We start from the raw sequence: 19,296 nt of genomic DNA on the forward strand, positions 1-19,296 counted from the left end.
TATATATGTATGTACTATAGTCTTCATATGTAATTGAATATTCGCAGGACATTATCGTTAAATATAATGTATAAATGAATACAAAACCAGAGGGCCGGGGCTAACTTCGACCGCGTCAAAGTTTGTATACCCTTGCAACTTTTATGGTAACTCTTTCCTTACCTATAGCCATCAAAGTGGAAAAACGTTTAAGCTAAAAAGGCTAATGTGTCCGAAAGAACGGCCTACAATCTTACCATAGGAAATAACGAAGATATTGATCAAAGTCACTGTTTTCCACCGATCGTTCATATGGGAGCTATATGATATAGTTACCCGATCCTTATCAAATTTGGCACAGTCATTAACAGATATATTAAACTAACAAATGTTTAATTTGAAAGCAATCGCGTCAAAAGTGACGAAGTTATTGACAAAAGTCACTGTTTTCGAAAGATCGTTCCTATGGGAGCTATATGATATAGACACCCGATCTTGATCAAATTTGGCACAGTCGTTTATATGTGTAATTAACTCACTAATACTAAATTTCATGACAATAGCTCAGAAAACAACGAAGTTATTAAGAAAAGTCACAGTTCGTCGGAAATGCTTCCTTCTATGCGTTGCACACTTCTGACCAAAATTAATATACCCTTTTTGCAAGGGTATTAATTTTATAAAATGTGCAAAATTTTTAAAAGACCATTCAAGAGTCTCTTAATAACTAAGGAAGTATTCGACTTTATTTCACCCTTCAATTTAAAGTGATTGATTCGAAATAAGTGCAAAAATTGCATTCGCTATATGGTATATCGGTATTTCGCTATTTCGGTATTTCAAGAATGACAAAACCATGGATATAAATATAAAGAGTTTTCGAAAGAGGTATTTAAAAAAGACTTGTACAATTAAAATTTTCCTCGAAGAATTTTTAATAGTCTATTGACTATCAAATCTGCACTTGAGCCATTCAAAGTTTCAATGTATGAATAACTTTTGATATGAAAAAAATGATTGTTACTGAATAACTCGCCCAAGAGATTAGTTTTCAAATTATTAGATTTCCATAAAAACATCTTTAAAAAGTAAAAGAGTTAAGTAATTTAATCATCAAAAATGGATATTTATTGTTAATCCGATTTGAATCTATTATTATCATGTGTGATATTTTATGTAAAACGAATTCATATGTAAAGTTTGTAAAATCTAAGTACATCTAAGCTAGATATATGATAAGTACATACTTAATTAAAATTCGAATATCTAAAAATGTGTATATAATCTAAACAATTTCATTGTCAATTTGCATAATAATAAAAAGTTATTGTGTTTTCATTAATGGATTTTCAGGCTCTACTGATGCGTGCATTTGTTGTCCTTGGATTTCTTTTTACGATCTTCACTAGAATTTGATCGTCGAGTACCTTGAATTGGCATGTAAGGTGGCGTGGGGCTGGCGCTTTGATCTGTCAACGAGGATAAACACATTAGTATAGACGAATGGGTGGGAGGGACTGAGTTTAAATACATATATACCAAAATTGCCAGATTTGGAGTATTTCATGTGTGGCGATATATCATGACCATTGTGTATGGAACTGTCATGGGAACCTGCCTCCGATCCGTAGTGCTCAGAGCTAATAAAAAAAAAGAAACATATTAGATTTCCTTTAAGATATAAATTTCTCTTATTTCCTACCGCGTCATGGAATTGTGTGTTTGCATTTGCTGAACTGTCTCTGCTGCCATATGCAATGAGACTGGTCGCTGCTGACCAGGTCTACAGCTGTCCACGGGCAAGGTATAGATATCATCTTCGCCACGACTGAGACTAGTCGCTTGTGCCAGTCGTTGTTGCCGCTGCATGGAGCTGTGATTGGAGCCACCATCTCGAGTCAGACTACCATTGGTCAGAGTGCCATTCGGTTGACGTTGCTCACGACTGCTATTCAAGACATCTATGGGATTGGAATAGGCCTCCACATCAATGTCCGCCTGGGAATGCGTTGACTGTGACATGGCCATACAGTCTTGCGGTAATGCCAAAAGGGGACCACAATGTGAACTTGTGCCACATAGAAGACCATTGCTATTGACTCCTCCATTGGCAGCAGCAGCCGCTTCCTTTTGCTGAGATTTACGTAGGCGTGCCTTCTCCTTGGCACGTTTGGCTTTGGCTTTCTCCTGTGAATTTGGTATAAATTATTATTGAAATCATTTGCATTATATTGTGATTAAAATAAATGTCTTATCTCTTTAGAGTGTATTCTATTCTATTCATGTTTGTAATGATCCTCTATAGAATGGTCAGATTTAATCATCTAACTTACCCTATCTTGCAGCATTTTGGCCAACTCTTTATCCTGTGCTTCGATGGCTAACATGCGATCTCTATGCTCTTGCCGCACACAATCTTTGGACTCAATCGCCTGCAAGCGACGGGCAAGCAACTGCAAAAATATTATGAGATCATTAGAAACATTGAAAGAAAATAATATCCGACTCCAATTACTCACTTCATCTTTTTGTTCCTGTTTGAGCTTTTTACTCATTTCCTTTATCTCGTCCATGGGTAAACCGATTTCTCGCAAGCTGGCATAATCACAGGGATCCACATAGAGTTCAATATCATCGGCATGTTGCTGCATGTGGCGCTCTACTGCCTTGCTATTGCTGCTGCTGCCATTGGCTGCTCCTGTGCCGGTTGGTATGCCAAAGTTACCCACAAGTTGGTCATATTTCTCTGGTGATAGCTTCTGAAATTTAGGTTCAGTACGTAGTAAATTCTCATGAGACGGTGAACGTTGTTTGGTTAATGCTGCTGCATCGACAACAGTTGCTGATGCTGCTGCAGTTGCGTTTGGTGTTGCCGTTGTTGACGATATATTATAGTCGCGTATGCTGTCAGCAACATCAGCATAGTCGACAACTTCATCTATGGTGGAGCCCTGAATCGAATGTGTGGGTGTGTGCTGGGATGTTGGTGCAGTGCTTGGTATGTTGAATGGTTCATATACATAGCGACGTGACGATGATGATTGATGTTGCTGATGTGCATGATGGAAACGTGTATGCTGTTGTTGTTGCTGTTGTTGTTGTTGTTGCTGATGCTGATGAGATGATGTAGCATCACTCACCAACAGCTGGCTGTGTGTTGACTGTGTGTGTCTACTTGGTGTACTAGTTGCTGTTGCTGTTGTTGCTGCCGCTGCAGCCGCTGCTGTCGTTGTTGTTACAGCGGCGGCGACTGCTGCAGCTGCTGTTGGTGTTGCTGGCATATCTACAATATTTGGTATAAGCGATAATCCTACATAATTGTCTGTTTGTGAGAAATGTTTCTGCTGTAGCTGCAATGGCTGATGCTGTTGCTGCTGCTCATGTTGGTATCTAGACTGTTGCGAGGTGCTGGGCTCATGATGGCCATTGGTAAGGTGTTGTTGTTGTTGTTGTTGTGGGTGTTGCTGATGATGTATACTTGCTTTGGCTGGCCTGGGTGGCGGACGAGTTGTGTCGCGTGTGGCTGGTGGAGGCACGGGCGGTAAATTCACATAGATTTCCTGTAATTAATATGAAATTCACATTTTAAATACCATTTCTTAAACAATAAATTCAAAATCAACATTTGTGTTTAATTTCATTTCCGTTTTACTAAAACATAAATTAGGTTTAAACACGATAGGCTTGGTTAGTTAATAATTACAAGAATAGTTATTCGGTCACGTCTAATAACTAGACTTCAGGCATTAAAATCATTTAAAATGAAGTAAGTAAGTCGTCTCGCCGACTTAGGTATACCATACACCAGTAAAGCAAATATTTCAACTTTATTAAACAAATGCATTTTCACATGCTTTTTACAAGCATATCTTAGTATCTCGCTCGCTCAATCATACGAGCACCCTAGCGCCCCCACCAGCCAACGGCCAACTCCGGCCTTATGGAAAAACGTTTATATGCATAACTCGACTGTTTTTTGTCCGATTTTGATCAAATTTAGTATTTTGCTAGATATTAGTATTAAATTTAAGTGTGCCAAGTGTGATTGCATAAGGTAAAAAAATACGGGAGATAATCAAGTTTTTCAAATTACGGGGGCGGAAAAGGGCGTGGCAAAATTTTTATACATACAAAATGTGTGCATTTACTAAGCGAATATACATACCAAATATGGGGTCTCTAGCTGGAATAGTTTTTGAGATAAACGCTTTTTTTAAATTGCGGGGGCGGAAAGGGGCGTGTCAAAAATTTGAAATAAACTTGATCACTCTACATACTACACGAGTCTACGTACCAAATTTGGTGGCTCTAGCTCTTACAGTCTCCGAGATCTAGGTGTTCATACGGACAGACGGACGGACGGACAGACGGACAGACGGACGGACAGACGGACATGGCTAGATCGACTCGGTTGTTGATCCTGATCAAGAATATATATACTTTGTGGGGTCGGAGATGCTTCCTTCTGCCTGTTACATTCATTTTGGCGACTTTAATATACCATTTCACCCTATGGGTGTATGGTATAAAAAGACAGATTTTAAAGCTTATCATGAACTTTCAATGGGAAAAAGGACATTAATAGCCATTAAGTAGAATTTGTTTATGTAAATAGACAAGTTTGTTATTTAATGCTAGAAGGATAATGGTTCAGCCTTTTCAAAATGATCGTCATATGTATGAATAGCCAAATAAAAATGTTACCTACTTGCATTTGCTTGGCAATGAGTTCACTCTGATCGAGTTCTCTTTGTTGCTGTTCCTGCAGATCACGTTCAAGTTTATCGGCTATTTCTTTGGCTACACGCTTGTCATGCTCCTCTCTGTCGATGGAGATGGGAATATGTTATTAAAAGTATAGTAATAATAGACTCTGAATAAGTATAGCCATTTATACTCACTGTTCAGTTAGACGTCTCCTATAGTCGTCTACTTGCCGCTGCGCTTGCTCTTTCTCTTTGATTTGCTCATGGAGGGCAGTGGGGAAATCTTCGCGGACCACAGCATTTCTGTAGCGATTACCCTTATAAAAGTCATTAACTGCATTGAGAAGATCAAGAATGTTATTAACCTTATGGCAGTTAGAGTAATTCGAATGTTACTCACTCTCCTGGGACTGCAACTTATAGGCCAGGGCGCCGTCCTCACGCACGAGCCATTCCTTGCAGACTGGAAATTAGAAAGAAAATTAAACAATAAAAATTCAATTCGTTAAGTTGCTTTATTTTTTATGTTTCTTAAAGAGGAAGTCTCTCTCCCACACACACACACACACACATTGTCTTAATTATATATATGTCATAAAACCTCTAATGACAAGTGATATATAATGCCCGGTTCCATGGATGGGCAATCTTTAAGCCTATCAAATTACAAGCCAAATCTAATGAAGCCCAACAAGAGCTCGAAATAAACTTCAACTCCGAAAGATTGGAAATTCGATGAGTCAGAAGAAACCCAACTGCATCCATCAGATTGGGGGCAAAAGCAGTTCGAACAAAGAAATTCCATTCAAGATGCACATTTGATGCACTCGCTCCATTTCAGGGGAATTATGAGGGGTGAGAGGGTCTTTTGATCGAGCGGTGTGATCTTTTTCTTTTTCAAGATAAGCGAAAGCGTGGTAAAAAAAAATGTATTTCAATTTAATTGTCTGTGTTAAATTTTGTTTGAGGTTGTTTTTTTTAGTGTGTTTTTTCATTTTTGTTTATTTCTTTTTTTGTGGTTTATACTTTGAGCACTCGATCCCCTCTTTGCCCTCTGCTCGACCAGCCAGCGAGTCGGTGTTTATGTCATTTATCATTTAGTCATAGAAAAAAGTTTTGCTGCTTTTTATACCCTTGCAGAGGGTATTATAAAATTGGTCAGATGTTTGTAACGCACAGAAGGAGACGTTTCCGACCCCATAAAGTATATATATTCTTGATCAGCATGAGAAGCTAAGTCGATATAGCCATGTCCGTCTGTCCGTCTGACCGTCTGTCCGTCTGTCCATCTGTCCGTCGGTGCGTACGCGTTTTACTCAGCCATCTTAAGAGCTATCGGGATGAAATTTTTTTTGGGAGCTTTTTTTTACCCGGGTGAGATAAAGTATGAAAATCTTTGGGATCGGACCACTATATCATATAGCTCTAGAAGAAACATTTTTGCAAAAATTGGAGTATCCCCATGAAATTTACCAATATGATAGTAATAGATATAAAATCTCAGATCCCAAAATTTGAATCTGATCCGATAAATAGAACACAAATTACAGTCAATATAAATCGGTTCAAACGCTGCCGGCAGCGCTGCTTGCTGCCTACTACTGCCATCATCAAATCAACAGAGCACACGCATACACACACAGACGCAACGCTACATGAACTGTATGTGTATGCGTGCCGTGCTTTGCTTAGAAAATGATGGAAGAAGAAAAACTTGTGGTAAAAAGAGAAATAATATTTTGTTTGTGTATTGATGAATTGAGTTGCAGGGAAAGAAATTTCAAAAAGGAAAAATATTATTGCCAAGTATACTGCAAGGGTATATAAACTTCGGCATAGCCGAAGTTAGCTTCTTTGATATTTTTTGAATAAATTTGCCTGACAGCCAAAAACTCTCGATCAGATACATTTACGCCAGACGGAAGTGTGGCAAAGTGGTAAATGTTTGTGTTTGATTATTTTTTCGATATCTGCACAATTTTCTGACATATTCTTTGTCTGGTTTCGTTTTGATTTGGTAGTGCTGAATGGTTATGTCTTCATCAATGACATTCAATGGAAGACATAAATTTCACAATTTTTACCATTACATTGTAATATTTACGAGCAATGCTCATTGAATGCCAATTCCAATAAATAAACAATCTTGCAGAATAGCAAATAAAAAAAGTTAATGATAAGAATTGAAAGAAGACTTTTATAAGTCTTAAATATAGAGTTAGTAGAGTTAAAATCGATAATTTAAATTTAAATCATTATGTATTATGTATATTAAAGGAAAGTGGATGATAGAAAAAATGTTAGAATCTGTTGATCTGTTATTCAAGAACTTGAATTTGTTGTGTTAGTCACTCAAAATATCTAAAACGTAATTCGAAAATACCTTGTGCACTTTTTCGATTCCCAAATAAATTAGTAATAATAAAATCTGAAATCTAGTTCTTAGTGTCTTATAGTTTCTTTATAAAACTAATATCATTATTTACTGAAAAGTATGAGAGAATGTCTAGAAATATATCCATCGAAAATTCTAGAAGCTATCCTATTATATTTTAAGCAATCCTTCAATCGTGTTATAGTAAATGATCTTCGAATTGACCTAAAAAACAAACTCACATACTTCTAACCAAAATTATTGTATTCCATTTAATTTCAATAACAAATTCATAGTTTTTATAGGCAAATTATAATTTTATAAAAGAGTATTTGCTCATTCACTAATATTTTTCAGACCGTTCTGTTCCGTTTGACAAAGATCAGGCCATTATATTATATATTTCCCATAATTTGTCTTCCCCCTACCCAAATACTGTCACTCTAATTTACTATTTACTATAACTCCGCCACTATCCGCTGCAATCACTTTAATTTAAAGGTTCTTTGACTTTAATGTTTAAACTGGCAACTGCGGCAATTAGTTGAACTCTGACCATAGATATGTTGTTGTATTTTTGTGACATTCAGCTTGGGGAGAAGAGAATTTCGTTCTCAGTCTGTCAGCAATTAGAAAAACTTGACTGAATTATGAGGTCAACTCTGATGCATTTAGAGGCGACAGCCACGACGACAGCTCTTAATTAATAGCAATTTGTGGAGACTGGGGACACACACATAGACAGAAGAAGAAAAGGAACTAAGTTCTGCAAAAATTACTTCGAGTTGGCAAAGGCGGAAAAGTTGCACTTGTAATCAATTTAGTTGTTTGCTTTTCCATTTGATTTCTGACTGTCCAGCATAAAAAAAAGTGCAAGAAAAAATAAATGAAAAGAGGGGAGACAGAGAAATAAACAAGAATACGTACGTGTATGTGCATACACATGGCTTTTAATAACAAAAAAAGCAACGAAAAAAATGAAGCAAAAATTTGTATTTGTATCTTGTGCTGGCACATAAACTCAAAACAAAACAAAACAACCAACAGCCAACAACAAAGTATCTTTGTATCCCCCATTCGTGCTGGTTCAGCGTGATTGCTCAGGTTGCTCTATTCACTCACTTGTCTTACGATACGAGTCAGTTGACTAGACTCACGAAGCATTTCAAAAAATTTAAGATCAAACATATGTTTATATATGTAACTAATTGTGGTTGGCCTTTGAGATAAGTGTAATTGTTCCCATGTGATATTCCTGATTAGTCTATCTCCTCATCTTATTTCAAGAATGTCTAAAATATATTTCAGTATTTGAAACTATTTTAAAATGCAGTTTAAAATTGGTTGTTTGTATTATTTACTTAGTGAGAATAATTCTAAAGACTTCACTAAAGAGCCTAACCATAAAAAACCCTTCTAAAGAACTGAGAGAACTTCTTTTTGTACCAAATTCTCATATAATCGTTTATTACTATATATGTATGTCAGCTAATGAAGTCCAAATTTATTAAGTCTATTTATCTGCCTGATATTCCTTCCTTAGTTTTACCAAGAAACCTTACAGAAGGTATACATACATATAGATATCACTGGAATTTTTGTTTAGATAGACAATGAAAATATATGTATACGAGATAGACATAAATATGTATATGTAATGGATACACACATATAGAAATCGATGTCTAGACAGATAATAGCTTGATATATCCTCTTTCAAATTAAATAAATATTAGTAGTAAAACAGAGACAGATAGAGAGAGAAAGAGAAATATCTAAAATTAGTATGATAATTATCATTTTTCTTAAACAAGAAATTCTACAATTCGCTAAAAATGTAGAAAAACAATTTTTAACTTTTATAGTATATTTTTGGGTGCCTATTTTCCAACCCTAGATCCCTTAATTTCACAAAATCTGGACGTGATGAACAAAAACTGAGTATGCAGTCAGAATCAGCGTACCCGAATTAGTTAAAAACACCTCTCAGGTTAACGTCACCAAAAATCATGTCGGCCTGTGTACTTGCCTTATCCCAGTTCCATCAGAATTATGGTATTCAAATTTCAGATATATATTTTGATGTTTTTCAACTCCTTTGGTTGGTAAACGACCCAAAAAGTTTTGTTAGCCTTAAACCTTTCAAGCATTTAACTGATATACCTTTCGTTTATATTGCTCCAGACCATTTCTATAAAAGTGTTTAGCATTGTATTTGTACCTTTTGCTGGTTCTATATACCAGTATTTTTATATGTATATCTATATTTGTATATGTCTATCTATCCATATATATGTATCGGCTACCTCTTTTTGGTTATATTGTGCTTTCAGCAGCATATTACTTACAAAGTCATGTGTTCATGTGAGTTCTTTCGTCTCTGCGCTTTGGTTTATAATACCTGGCAAAGCGCAGCTTTTTATTATGCACAGCGGACAGCGACCAGAATAAGAAGCAATAAACTAAAGTTGCTGTTGCTTCTGGCCCAAGTCAAGCAGCCAACAAGAAACAAATGTGGAAATTAACTTACTGTTCATTTTGTAATTCTGTTTTTAGTTTGCTGCCGTTAAATTACAAGTTTTCCATTTTCAATTTTTAGTGTAGGATATGGGCTGGGCTTCGATTGGAAAGGGTGGGGGAAAATGACAAGGCCCTAAGGTAAACGGATCGATGGTAATTGAAAATTTTACAATGCAATCTTTGACTTTGCAGTTGTCGTCAAACGAATTTGATATTTTGTTAATTTCCGGTTCACAAAATAAGGTGGACAGCTGATTTATTGTTGTTGCTGTTATTGTTATTGTCTCTATACAAGAATTCTGTCTGTCTGTGAGAAATGTGCGATATCATTACCTTGTCGCCAGGAAAAACGGGTTTCCGTTTTTGTTATTTTTTTGCAACAAATAACTGTTAACCTTTGCAAAAAAAAGACTTGAACGGGTGTGTGAGTGTGTGTGAGAGGTGCAATATGGGTCACAAGTGTCGCATTTTATTGACTTGGCCAAAAAAACAAAAACAGAACAAAATTCAAGCTGTGTGAACGGGTTAGTAAGTCAGTAAAGTATTTCACGCATGCGTCATTAACTTGAAAGAATTCCAAGGAAAAAAAGTCAGTTCGAGACTCAAGTGATTGTATTAATAGATATGCAAATCAACCCAAAAATTAAGGTAAAACCCTCAAAACTAATCGAAACTTTGCAGTAACATTTTTAATTTATTTATGAAGAAATTTGGAATTCTAAGGATATATGTACATTTCAGTAGGGTGGGTAACCTATACCTTTGAATATCTGAACTCCATAGAGGAAAATTATAATTAATCGTTTTTAGAAAGTGTTTGCAGTCCCGTTTATTTAGTTATGTAATTTAAATTTTTTACAAATTATGGGTATCTAATTCCACAGGTATGTATGTCTGTCTTTCTAAATAGCAACACAATTTTGAAATGGAAACAAATTGCTCACTTTGCTGTCTTCCATCATAGTTACTATTTAGTACATATATAGTTAATTATTTTCAGTTTTAAGATTGTTTTCAATTCTCCGAACTCCACGCGTCTTCAAAAAGTCAATCAGTTTTATCAGTTTTATATGATATTTATTTATTACTGAATTCTAATATAGACTTTTCTGTTTGTTATCATACTATCATAAAATAATGTACATATTTAATAAAATTTAAGGTTGTCGTAATATACAGTTTTTTTTTTTTTTGTGATAAAAACCAAGTTGATACATATGAAATCTTCTATCTAATATTAGCCAATATAAAAATTATGATTTTTAACAATTTTGCCTTTTAAACTTTTATTTGTTTTCTTTTATTTGAATAGTTGTGTGATGAAATCTCCAGGCTAAAATTACTTTTTGTGTCTCTGAGAAATAGATCTAAAATGTTTTTATATCCGATATTGCAGCTCAAAGTTCTCATATGAATATAATATAATTGAAAATTTCTTAGTCAATAGTTCAAGGTAGCGAAGGATGTAAACTACATTTTTTGGTAAGTTGAAAGTGTAAAGAAAAAGATGAATATGGTGGAAAAATGTTGAATAACAATGTTAATACCATTTTTTTTTACATGGATACACTTTAATGATTCTAAAGGTACTTTGAAAATCGCTGATTCGATTTTCATAATCTTTTTGCGTTAGTTAGATGAAAAATCGCCCTATCAAATAGTATATATGTCCCATTTTTCCATATTCCAAAAACTGTCGAAACTAAAGCCAAAGACAGAATAATGATGTCATAGAGGTTAGTTGGATTTTTGATTTTTATTTATTTCTTGGTTTTATTATCCTGATATTTGAATATGGTATTACACATGTCAAAAACTAGCTTAGCAATAAAGTATAAACTGTCTACGATGATATAAGGGTATACATATTAGTTTATTAATTCAAGAACTGGTTTGCAAACTATTTTGTTGAACAGGTTATTTGATGTTGTTATAACGGATTGTGGTGCAAAGAAAACACAAAGTCAAGTAACCGCGATGTGTTCGAGGTGAAGATTTTCCATGTCACTTGCAAAAATGGAAACTTAAACCACAAAAAGTTCTTTAAAAATGTATGCCAAAAACTTCTTCAGATCTTGAAGAGTTAAAAATAATGAATTTATAGGCAAGATATTCCATTTACATACATATATGGTACAAACTTGGCCACACCACACTCAATTAACCTTGTCGGGGGCATGTAATTTACGGTAGAGAGAGCATTTTCCAACCGCCAACACTTTTTAGCACTCAGACACGGACACTTTGTAGGTTTCCCACCTTCTTCTCAAGTTTTCTCTCTCTTTGCACCCACTACCTAAACAAATGACCAATAGACAGGGCGACAGAGAGACCAAGTTCACATTGTAATCCACGCATGAATGGCTCGATCGCGTGGAGAATTACACAATGGCAATGGATGAGGATGATGATGATGAAGTGGAATGAGATTCCGTCTCTTGCATATTTGGTCGAAACACACAAAAATGGAAGTCTCATAATCGAGAGTGGAAAAGTAAATTAGAAAGCCGTTCGTCGGGAAAATTTATGCGAGCCCAAAAACAGAAGAAAAAAACAACACAAAAACAGGAAAATTGGTATCTATATGTGTGTGTGTGTGAGTAGCATGTTAAGAAAAATGCAGTTGACGCTTGCATTGATTAGCGGCTGCAGCAGTTGTGGCAGTGGCAGGAGAGGCAATGGATAGCGGCAGCGGGCGTCGGCGCCGAAAGTGGAAAAACCTGACTCAAGGTTGTTGAACATGCCACAAGGCACCGAGGAGGGAGAGAGGTGGGCGGGAGAGAGAGAAAGAGAGAAGAAGATGTAGATGGAGACCAGAAATGTGGCTGCAACGCCAACAATGCTGACTATTTGAATCTTGCATCTGACAGATACACACAAACACACACACACACACTTTGAAGATGCGACCGACCAGGCACAATGGCTACTTATAGGTATACATAATCTTGTATATAAATATGTTGGTTGTCTTACATTGACCTTACTCCTCATGCCAGAAGATCATCATGAATCATAATGAAGGTGATAATGCTTGCAGCAGCAGCAGCAGCAGCAGCAACCGTTGCAGCTGTCAAATAAAATTCACCTCATTATGAGGGGCAGATGCTTCGAGTTCAGGTTCAGGTTCACGATACATTTCCATTGATTGATTGAATGAGCCATTCAAAACAAAAATACCTGCATATAATCGTTAAAATATTCGTTGTATAAAAAATTAGCGTAATTTCATTTGTTTATGGCACCAAACGAAGCGTTCACAATACTCATTATAAAAATGTTGAATATGATGATGATGATGATAATAATGAAGCCGCTTTCACTGCTCGAAGAGGAAGTAAGCTTATTAGCTCGAAAGTTCCAGCTGATTTAATGAATCTGACGATCGAAAGAAGATCGAAGAATCATCAAAAGAACTCATTAATTTTGTGCTCATTAATTAAACTCCAAATCAAATCAATATGATTATATCGTTAGATCCAATAACTTGTTTAGAAAATTAAAAAATAGCTTCATTATTTGAAGTTTATTTTTTCGTAAGTTTTAATTAGCTTAAAAATTAAACCAAGAAGGCACTTAACCATAATTTTTAAATTAGTTCCAAAGCGTTTAATTAAAAAACTAGATCTGAAGTTTTTGTTATCTTATATTATAAATTCTTCAATAGATCTAAAATTGATTACAAAGTTTTATAGCATTTATTAATATTTCAAGCCGTCTTTGGCAATTTCCTGTTTTTTTCAAGTTGTTATTGATTTATTTTTAGGAATATTTTCCAATTACAGACATGACGTTCTAAAAGTCAATGTAAGGATACACGAAATTTTAAATATTCGGTATACGAAAAGTAAATAATACTATATGAAAAGGTCGTTGTAATTTAAACCGTTGTATACTAAAAAATTGTAAACCTAATATGATAATGAGGTCATGAAAACTTTAGTCATAGCTATTAAAAATGTTATAAAATGTGATTGGAGTTTTTTTTTAAGAATTTAACTTAATTGCTGAATTTCAAAATGCATACGTAAACCATTGTTTTTCATTTAATTAAAAATAGTCAAAACTTTATTTTAAGCATCCAAACTATGCGAAATGTGAAATTTTATTACTCCAAGTTCAGTTTTTTATTGGATTATTTATTAAATATGTACATCGTTTTGTGTCTTTGATCGTAAATATGGCGATTATTTTTGTATCATTAGAGATTAAACTAAAATTTATTAAGTAAATGGAAGGTTGATAGATTATTTTATTAATTTGACGCGGATTCTCCCAAATGTTGATCATATTCGTCTATCGATTTAATGCTTAATGCAAATGTTACACTAAGATATATAATAATAAAGTGGAAGATTTTTTATTTATTAAAAGTTAAAGATACAATTCTTCTGTCCTTCAACTTTTCCTTGAATGAGGCACTAAAACTATTTAAGTGTTAAATAAATAAATGCATTTAGCAAAAGTTGCATTTACATATGTACAAATAAATAGAATTTCCATGGACCAATTAATCATTTAGGATCCATGTAGTTAATCCATTTTCCAAAATTTCTTTTCCTAACTCCCTAACCAAAATACTTATAACCAGTTTGATATACCTTACACAACCTAAACGTAAGTCTAAACGTTCTACTTAAGCAGCCATTCATCGCATTTTTGTACCTTTTTAATGGGTCAAGCAACTCTCAGGATTTCTAAAGACATTGACAACACAAAAAATGTTAAAAAATGAAAAACGAAGGAAAATTGTTTTGAAAAATGTTTCGTTCTAACTTTATTTAAGTGCTATTCCCATACAAATGATGAGAGGCCTAAATCCAAGTGGAGGAGACCTCTTTTCTGGCACTTCCACATCCTGTCCCTGTCTCTGTCCCTGTCCCTGTCCCAGTCGTTGTTGTCGTTGGCAAGTGAATCATTCTTGGCATGCAGCAGCAACAAAAGATATGGGGGAAAAAAAGTGAAATAAACTGCAGTCAGGGCAGGCATCCAGCCCGGCAGCTCGTCATGCAACTGTCGCTTCACCTCCTGCGCCTCCTTCACCTACCAGCACTTGGCCTCACTTCACTCCACTCCACTCCACTCTTCACTCCATCCCATTCACATCCATATCCACCCTAGGCACTCTGTCAGTCGGCGGCTGCAGTGGAGAGAAATAAAAAAGAGGCCAGCAGCAACTGAAGTTGACTGAGTAAAGTTGAGGCCTGGCTATTTCGAAAAACTAAGGAACTTTGTGGGGGTCTTTTGTCATGCGTGCTTGGCCGCAAATGAAGCGGCATCAAAATCCCCACAGTGTCAGCTGTTTGCCAATGCACGCGCGCACTTACACACTCACTCTCACATATGCATAAGTATCTATAAGATACAAAATAACAAGAGTGAGGTTTGCCGCTTTTTGCATGTCTAGTCATTAAATGGAAAGTGCTGGCGGCAATTATTTTTTGCACCTCAAAAGAAGCAAAGCAACTCACAACAAATTTTCCCTTTTTGGAATCTCTTGCTCTCTAAAACGTTAACTACAAATGTATACAGACAAAAACACAACTTCCAACATTTGTTTATTTTTCATCTGAAATTTCTTCTTTATGTTCAATTTGCTTTCGGTCGTTGGTCTGAGGTTGTTGTTGCTGCTGCTGACTATGGCACTCTTTGTTTTTGTTTATCGTTTCATGAAGACTTTCAAAACCAAATTCAAGCGGAAGACTTCTCTCCCTCTGCCATTCGAAAGAAAGTTTCATGCAATACTCACAAACATATATGTAGATATTGTTTTTTTTTTTTTGCTTTTCGTTCATTAGCATAACAAAATGCCCTTCCGATCATAATTTGCCTAACAATGTCTTTTGTCACACACATATCGTAAGTTTTAATTAAGCTCTTTTCTTAAGGTGAGATGCGGTAACCACATTATATAAGTCTGAAATGGGAGAATCCCCTCTTAAAAAGGCAACAGAACGTGCTGCTATTAATGAAATTGTTTACATAGACTGACTCACTCATACCAACACACATGCATTTATCACATACATATCTTGGTTATAGTAACAAACATTATTTGCTCTCGGGGGTGCGACTTCTCAATTATACAATACATAATTCGAGACGATTGTTATTGGAATGCTTTGTAAGGGTATCCCACAACTAGAAAAAGAAACGTTTGTTTTTTTAATTTTCACTTCGAACAAATCTTGATGAATTGAGGGAATGATGAAATTGAATGCTAATAACTGAAATTTCAAATCATTCTCAAATATTTATGATCAGCCTGCAATGAACTCAGGTTACACTCTTTCTTTGTTTACTTTTTCACCACAAATAAAGTATTTTGCACATACATAATCCAGAAAGGGATATAAAGAAGGGATATTTGGTCTCTCATTTTTTGGGTTAATCCTTTAAAATTTTAAATACTTTTAGCGGTATCCATAATCTTAGATGTTTTATATATTTAAACGCATTTATGAATATATTTTGAATAAAAAATCCACATAGATACTGTATCTTTGGATACGCAGAGATCTAAGTTATTTTGAAAAAGTTTCGGGAATAACTAGTAAGACTTGTTATGAATAAATATTTTTTAAAGATTTTTAACCACTCTCATTACTCCATATAAGATAGAAACTCATTATGTATAATCAACAATTGATTTGAAAAAAACTGAAAACTGGTTCTTTTCTTAAACGATTGTTTCGTAAAATTCATAGCCAAGTTTAAAACTTTTGCCCGAAATTCATGTTAAGTGAAATGAATTGTAAATTAATGTAAATTTCCCAAATGAAATTCAACATAAAATAACCCTTTCAGAAATAAAAATCTCATTCTGCTCTTCCTTTGAACGAGTTTTGTTTGAGTTTTTGTTTGGTTTTACCCTTTAACCAGGTCTAACCGCACTTTGAGCCCTTCTCAGATGCCGGCAGACCTCAAATCAATTTCCAATTATCTAAAACCCAAGAGAGGCCAGGAATTTGGTTCGAAAATTGTTCATGTTCATGTTCAACTGGCTGTGGCGATACTTAAAAACCAATTCGCATGGCAGCGGCAATCAATGCTTACCCTCATTAACATGTCCTGATCTGGGCAGGGATTCCTTTGTGCCTGGTGGTGGCGCTGCTGCCGTTGTGGTTGTGAAATTATTCATATTGATGAGTTCTGAACTGAAACCGAATATCCTCAAAAATACGAAATTCACTCAAAACTCAACTCCAATGGTTCCAGAGATTAAACAGGTGTTCAAATTGTTGAACTCAAGGACAGAATTCGCTTATGGAGTGTTTTTGTTGTTGCATTTGTTGATGCTGTCGCTCCATCCAATTCCATGGAACGATGCTAACGCGTTCTCTATTATTTACTTTTATTTGGGTTACTTGTTGAAATTGCTGACACCGCCGCAACCGCTGAGAATAACGACGAGTGGAGAACGAGTGAAACAAAATGTTTAAGCTTGAATTTCTACAAAAATTTTCATTTAATTGCGTCGTTTAAAAACGGGCACAAAACCAATTTTAATTTCACTTTCACAACGAGATGGAAAAAAACAATGAAATAAATAAACTGCACTCTTTGGCTCGCGCGGGCAAATCTTGCCTCGAGGCAGCTGCAGTTGCGTATCTGTTAGATACTTTTTTTTGTTGTTGTTTTTTTCCCCCTGTTCAATAGAACGACTCGCACTTCAAAGACTCAATTTTAATTGACTGACGGACCGGACGGAACGGGTTGTTGTTTAACGCGTTTGCAGCTCATTCAACAGCGAAAGCCGCTCAACGAATGCCTGCTTGATTGTGGATGGATGGATGGCTATCCAGCACTACAAAACACACCATCATGCCAAGGCAGAACACAACAATAACAATGCAAGCGGCACTGGAACGACTCACAAGCACTCACACAGATACGCCAGACGCCAGCATATTTGCATTTGTATTGAGACACAGCGGCACTGGAACAAACTCACAGATGCATGGAACGTTTGGAAATACTGGGACCAAATGGCATTCACTTTGAATGCGAGCGCCACTGAGCACACAGCGGCTTGAATAAGAGCGAAATTCAAAAAGTATCTGTAAGATAAATTCCAGAGCACCTATGAGCGTATGAAGATAATTTCCATTCTTTAGGACACATTAGTATTAACCAGGATATATTACAAGGAAAGCAATAATTTAATTTACATAATGTTTTACATATTATAATATTTCTAAAAAACTTAAATTAAACATATAGTTTTTACAGATATCTGGTTAGATTACGACCTATTGAAATTTAAATCGAACTTAGCCGGCTCGAGGTAATCTTACAAAAGAAGATTATTTCAAAGGCAAAAGGTGAGCAGGTTGTCTGTATAGCTATTTCAAGAACCACCAAGTTCTATCATCAGCAGACTTTGCTAAAGAACTCCAGAATTGCTATAGCAATACCATGTCTTCAACGCTAAAACTAGTTGGGAACTGCAACTAAATGGAGCGAAAAAAGTTGGTAAAGTCAAACAATACCGAAGACCACCTTTTTACCGATAGTTGAATAAATATTATTTGTATTGAAAGGTATCTTAACTGTTTTAAAAATTTTTAATATTTTACCTATAAAATTTATAAAATTAAAAATTTAATTTTATGAAACTAATTTCCTTAAATGTCCTGTATTTTCCCTTGTATATTATTGAGAAACATTTGTAATGTTTATAACTCAGCTAAATGAAATTAAATGGTTTACACAACTTAAGTTTAGTAAAATTAACATTTATTTATCTGTTTTGAAAAAAAATACTCATTAGAGTCGGATTGCAAAATAATATTACTTTTGTGATAGATATCTGTGATATACATATAAATAATAGTATAAAAGTGAGAAGTTTTTAACTCTTTTGCAGAAACTTTTTTGAAATGTTATAACTTTCACTGAAACACTTTCAGTACGTATTAAAAATTTAAAGATATGAATTAAAAACTTGTAGATATACATTTGTACCTTAGAAAATATATTGAAAAATTTATATCTTTAAATTATTAATACGTACTAAAAGATACAGCATTTCAAATATTCAAAACTTCAAAGAATTCAAAAGTTTTTTACTTTTAAATGTTAAAAATGAGTTTGGGTAATGAGGAATGGTGAGAAACAATTCTTTTTTGCTGTTGAACTTGCCAAGAAATTTATTATAAAGTAAATGAAGACTTAATTGTTATTCTATTTGCACATACATTTTTTTACAAACTTGAATTAGCTTTTATTTTCTTACTTTTTTCTAAACATTGCGTACACAAACAAAGTAGGTCGCTGAAGGTTGAGAGGGCAGTCACTTGCCTTTGATGTTCCCTGAAGGAGTTTTAAGTTTATCTCCGTAAGTATGGAGATAAGAGAGAGTTTGAGACATTATAGTAATAATACTGCTAAACAAATATTAATTACCCTTTTGGGATAAGTACTATAATTTATTTCATTTGTGGGAATAGATTGTTGAGTGGTTCAATTGACTTGAAGTATTTATATATATCAGCAGAATATGGCTTTTATATATTTACAGTAATTTCAAACTTCGTGACTTCCTAATAATCAAAATTTTATTGGCATTGTGCAATTTTCGGTTTTGTTTTCCATTCATAAAATTAAAACAAATACGTAAAGCCCTCCCATAAAACTGATGAGTCAGTATTTGTATTCTTAGGATTGATAAGGCTATTTGTACAAGAAATAAAAAGAAATACTGATCTGCCTTTG

At 34.8% G+C, this 19,296-nt stretch overlaps 1 protein-coding gene across 6 annotated transcripts; it reads right to left on the reverse strand.

Moving 5' to 3' along the window:
* Positions 1-1,084: 1,084 nt before the first annotated feature.
* On the reverse strand, positions 1,085-17,405 carry LOC6642042 (basic-leucine zipper transcription factor A). 6 transcript variants are annotated; one of them, XM_023175678.2, is made up of 10 exons: positions 16,636-17,403; positions 5,086-5,148; positions 4,881-5,019; positions 4,688-4,802; positions 3,120-3,539; positions 2,499-2,738; positions 2,313-2,432; positions 1,682-2,166; positions 1,511-1,619; positions 1,085-1,448 (listed from the first exon to the last, which is right to left on the reverse strand). In XM_023175678.2, the coding sequence occupies exons 1-10, from the start codon at positions 16,718-16,720 to the stop codon at positions 1,329-1,331; spliced, it is 1,896 nt and encodes a 631-aa protein (XP_023031446.1). In that variant the 5' UTR covers positions 16,721-17,403; the 3' UTR covers positions 1,085-1,328. The 6 variants fall into 6 exon arrangements, with proteins under 6 accessions (XP_023031446.1, XP_023031449.1, XP_023031448.1 ...); XM_023175681.2 differs by having other exon boundaries at positions 3,462-3,539; positions 16,636-17,402; XM_023175680.2 differs by having other exon boundaries at positions 3,294-3,539; positions 16,636-17,402.
* Positions 17,406-19,296: the final 1,891 nt, after the last annotated feature.

This window comes from Drosophila willistoni (assembly GCF_018902025.1).
Source record: "Drosophila willistoni isolate 14030-0811.24 chromosome 2R unlocalized genomic scaffold, UCI_dwil_1.1 Seg167, whole genome shotgun sequence".
Taxonomy (NCBI): Eukaryota; Metazoa; Arthropoda; class Insecta; order Diptera; family Drosophilidae; genus Drosophila; species Drosophila willistoni.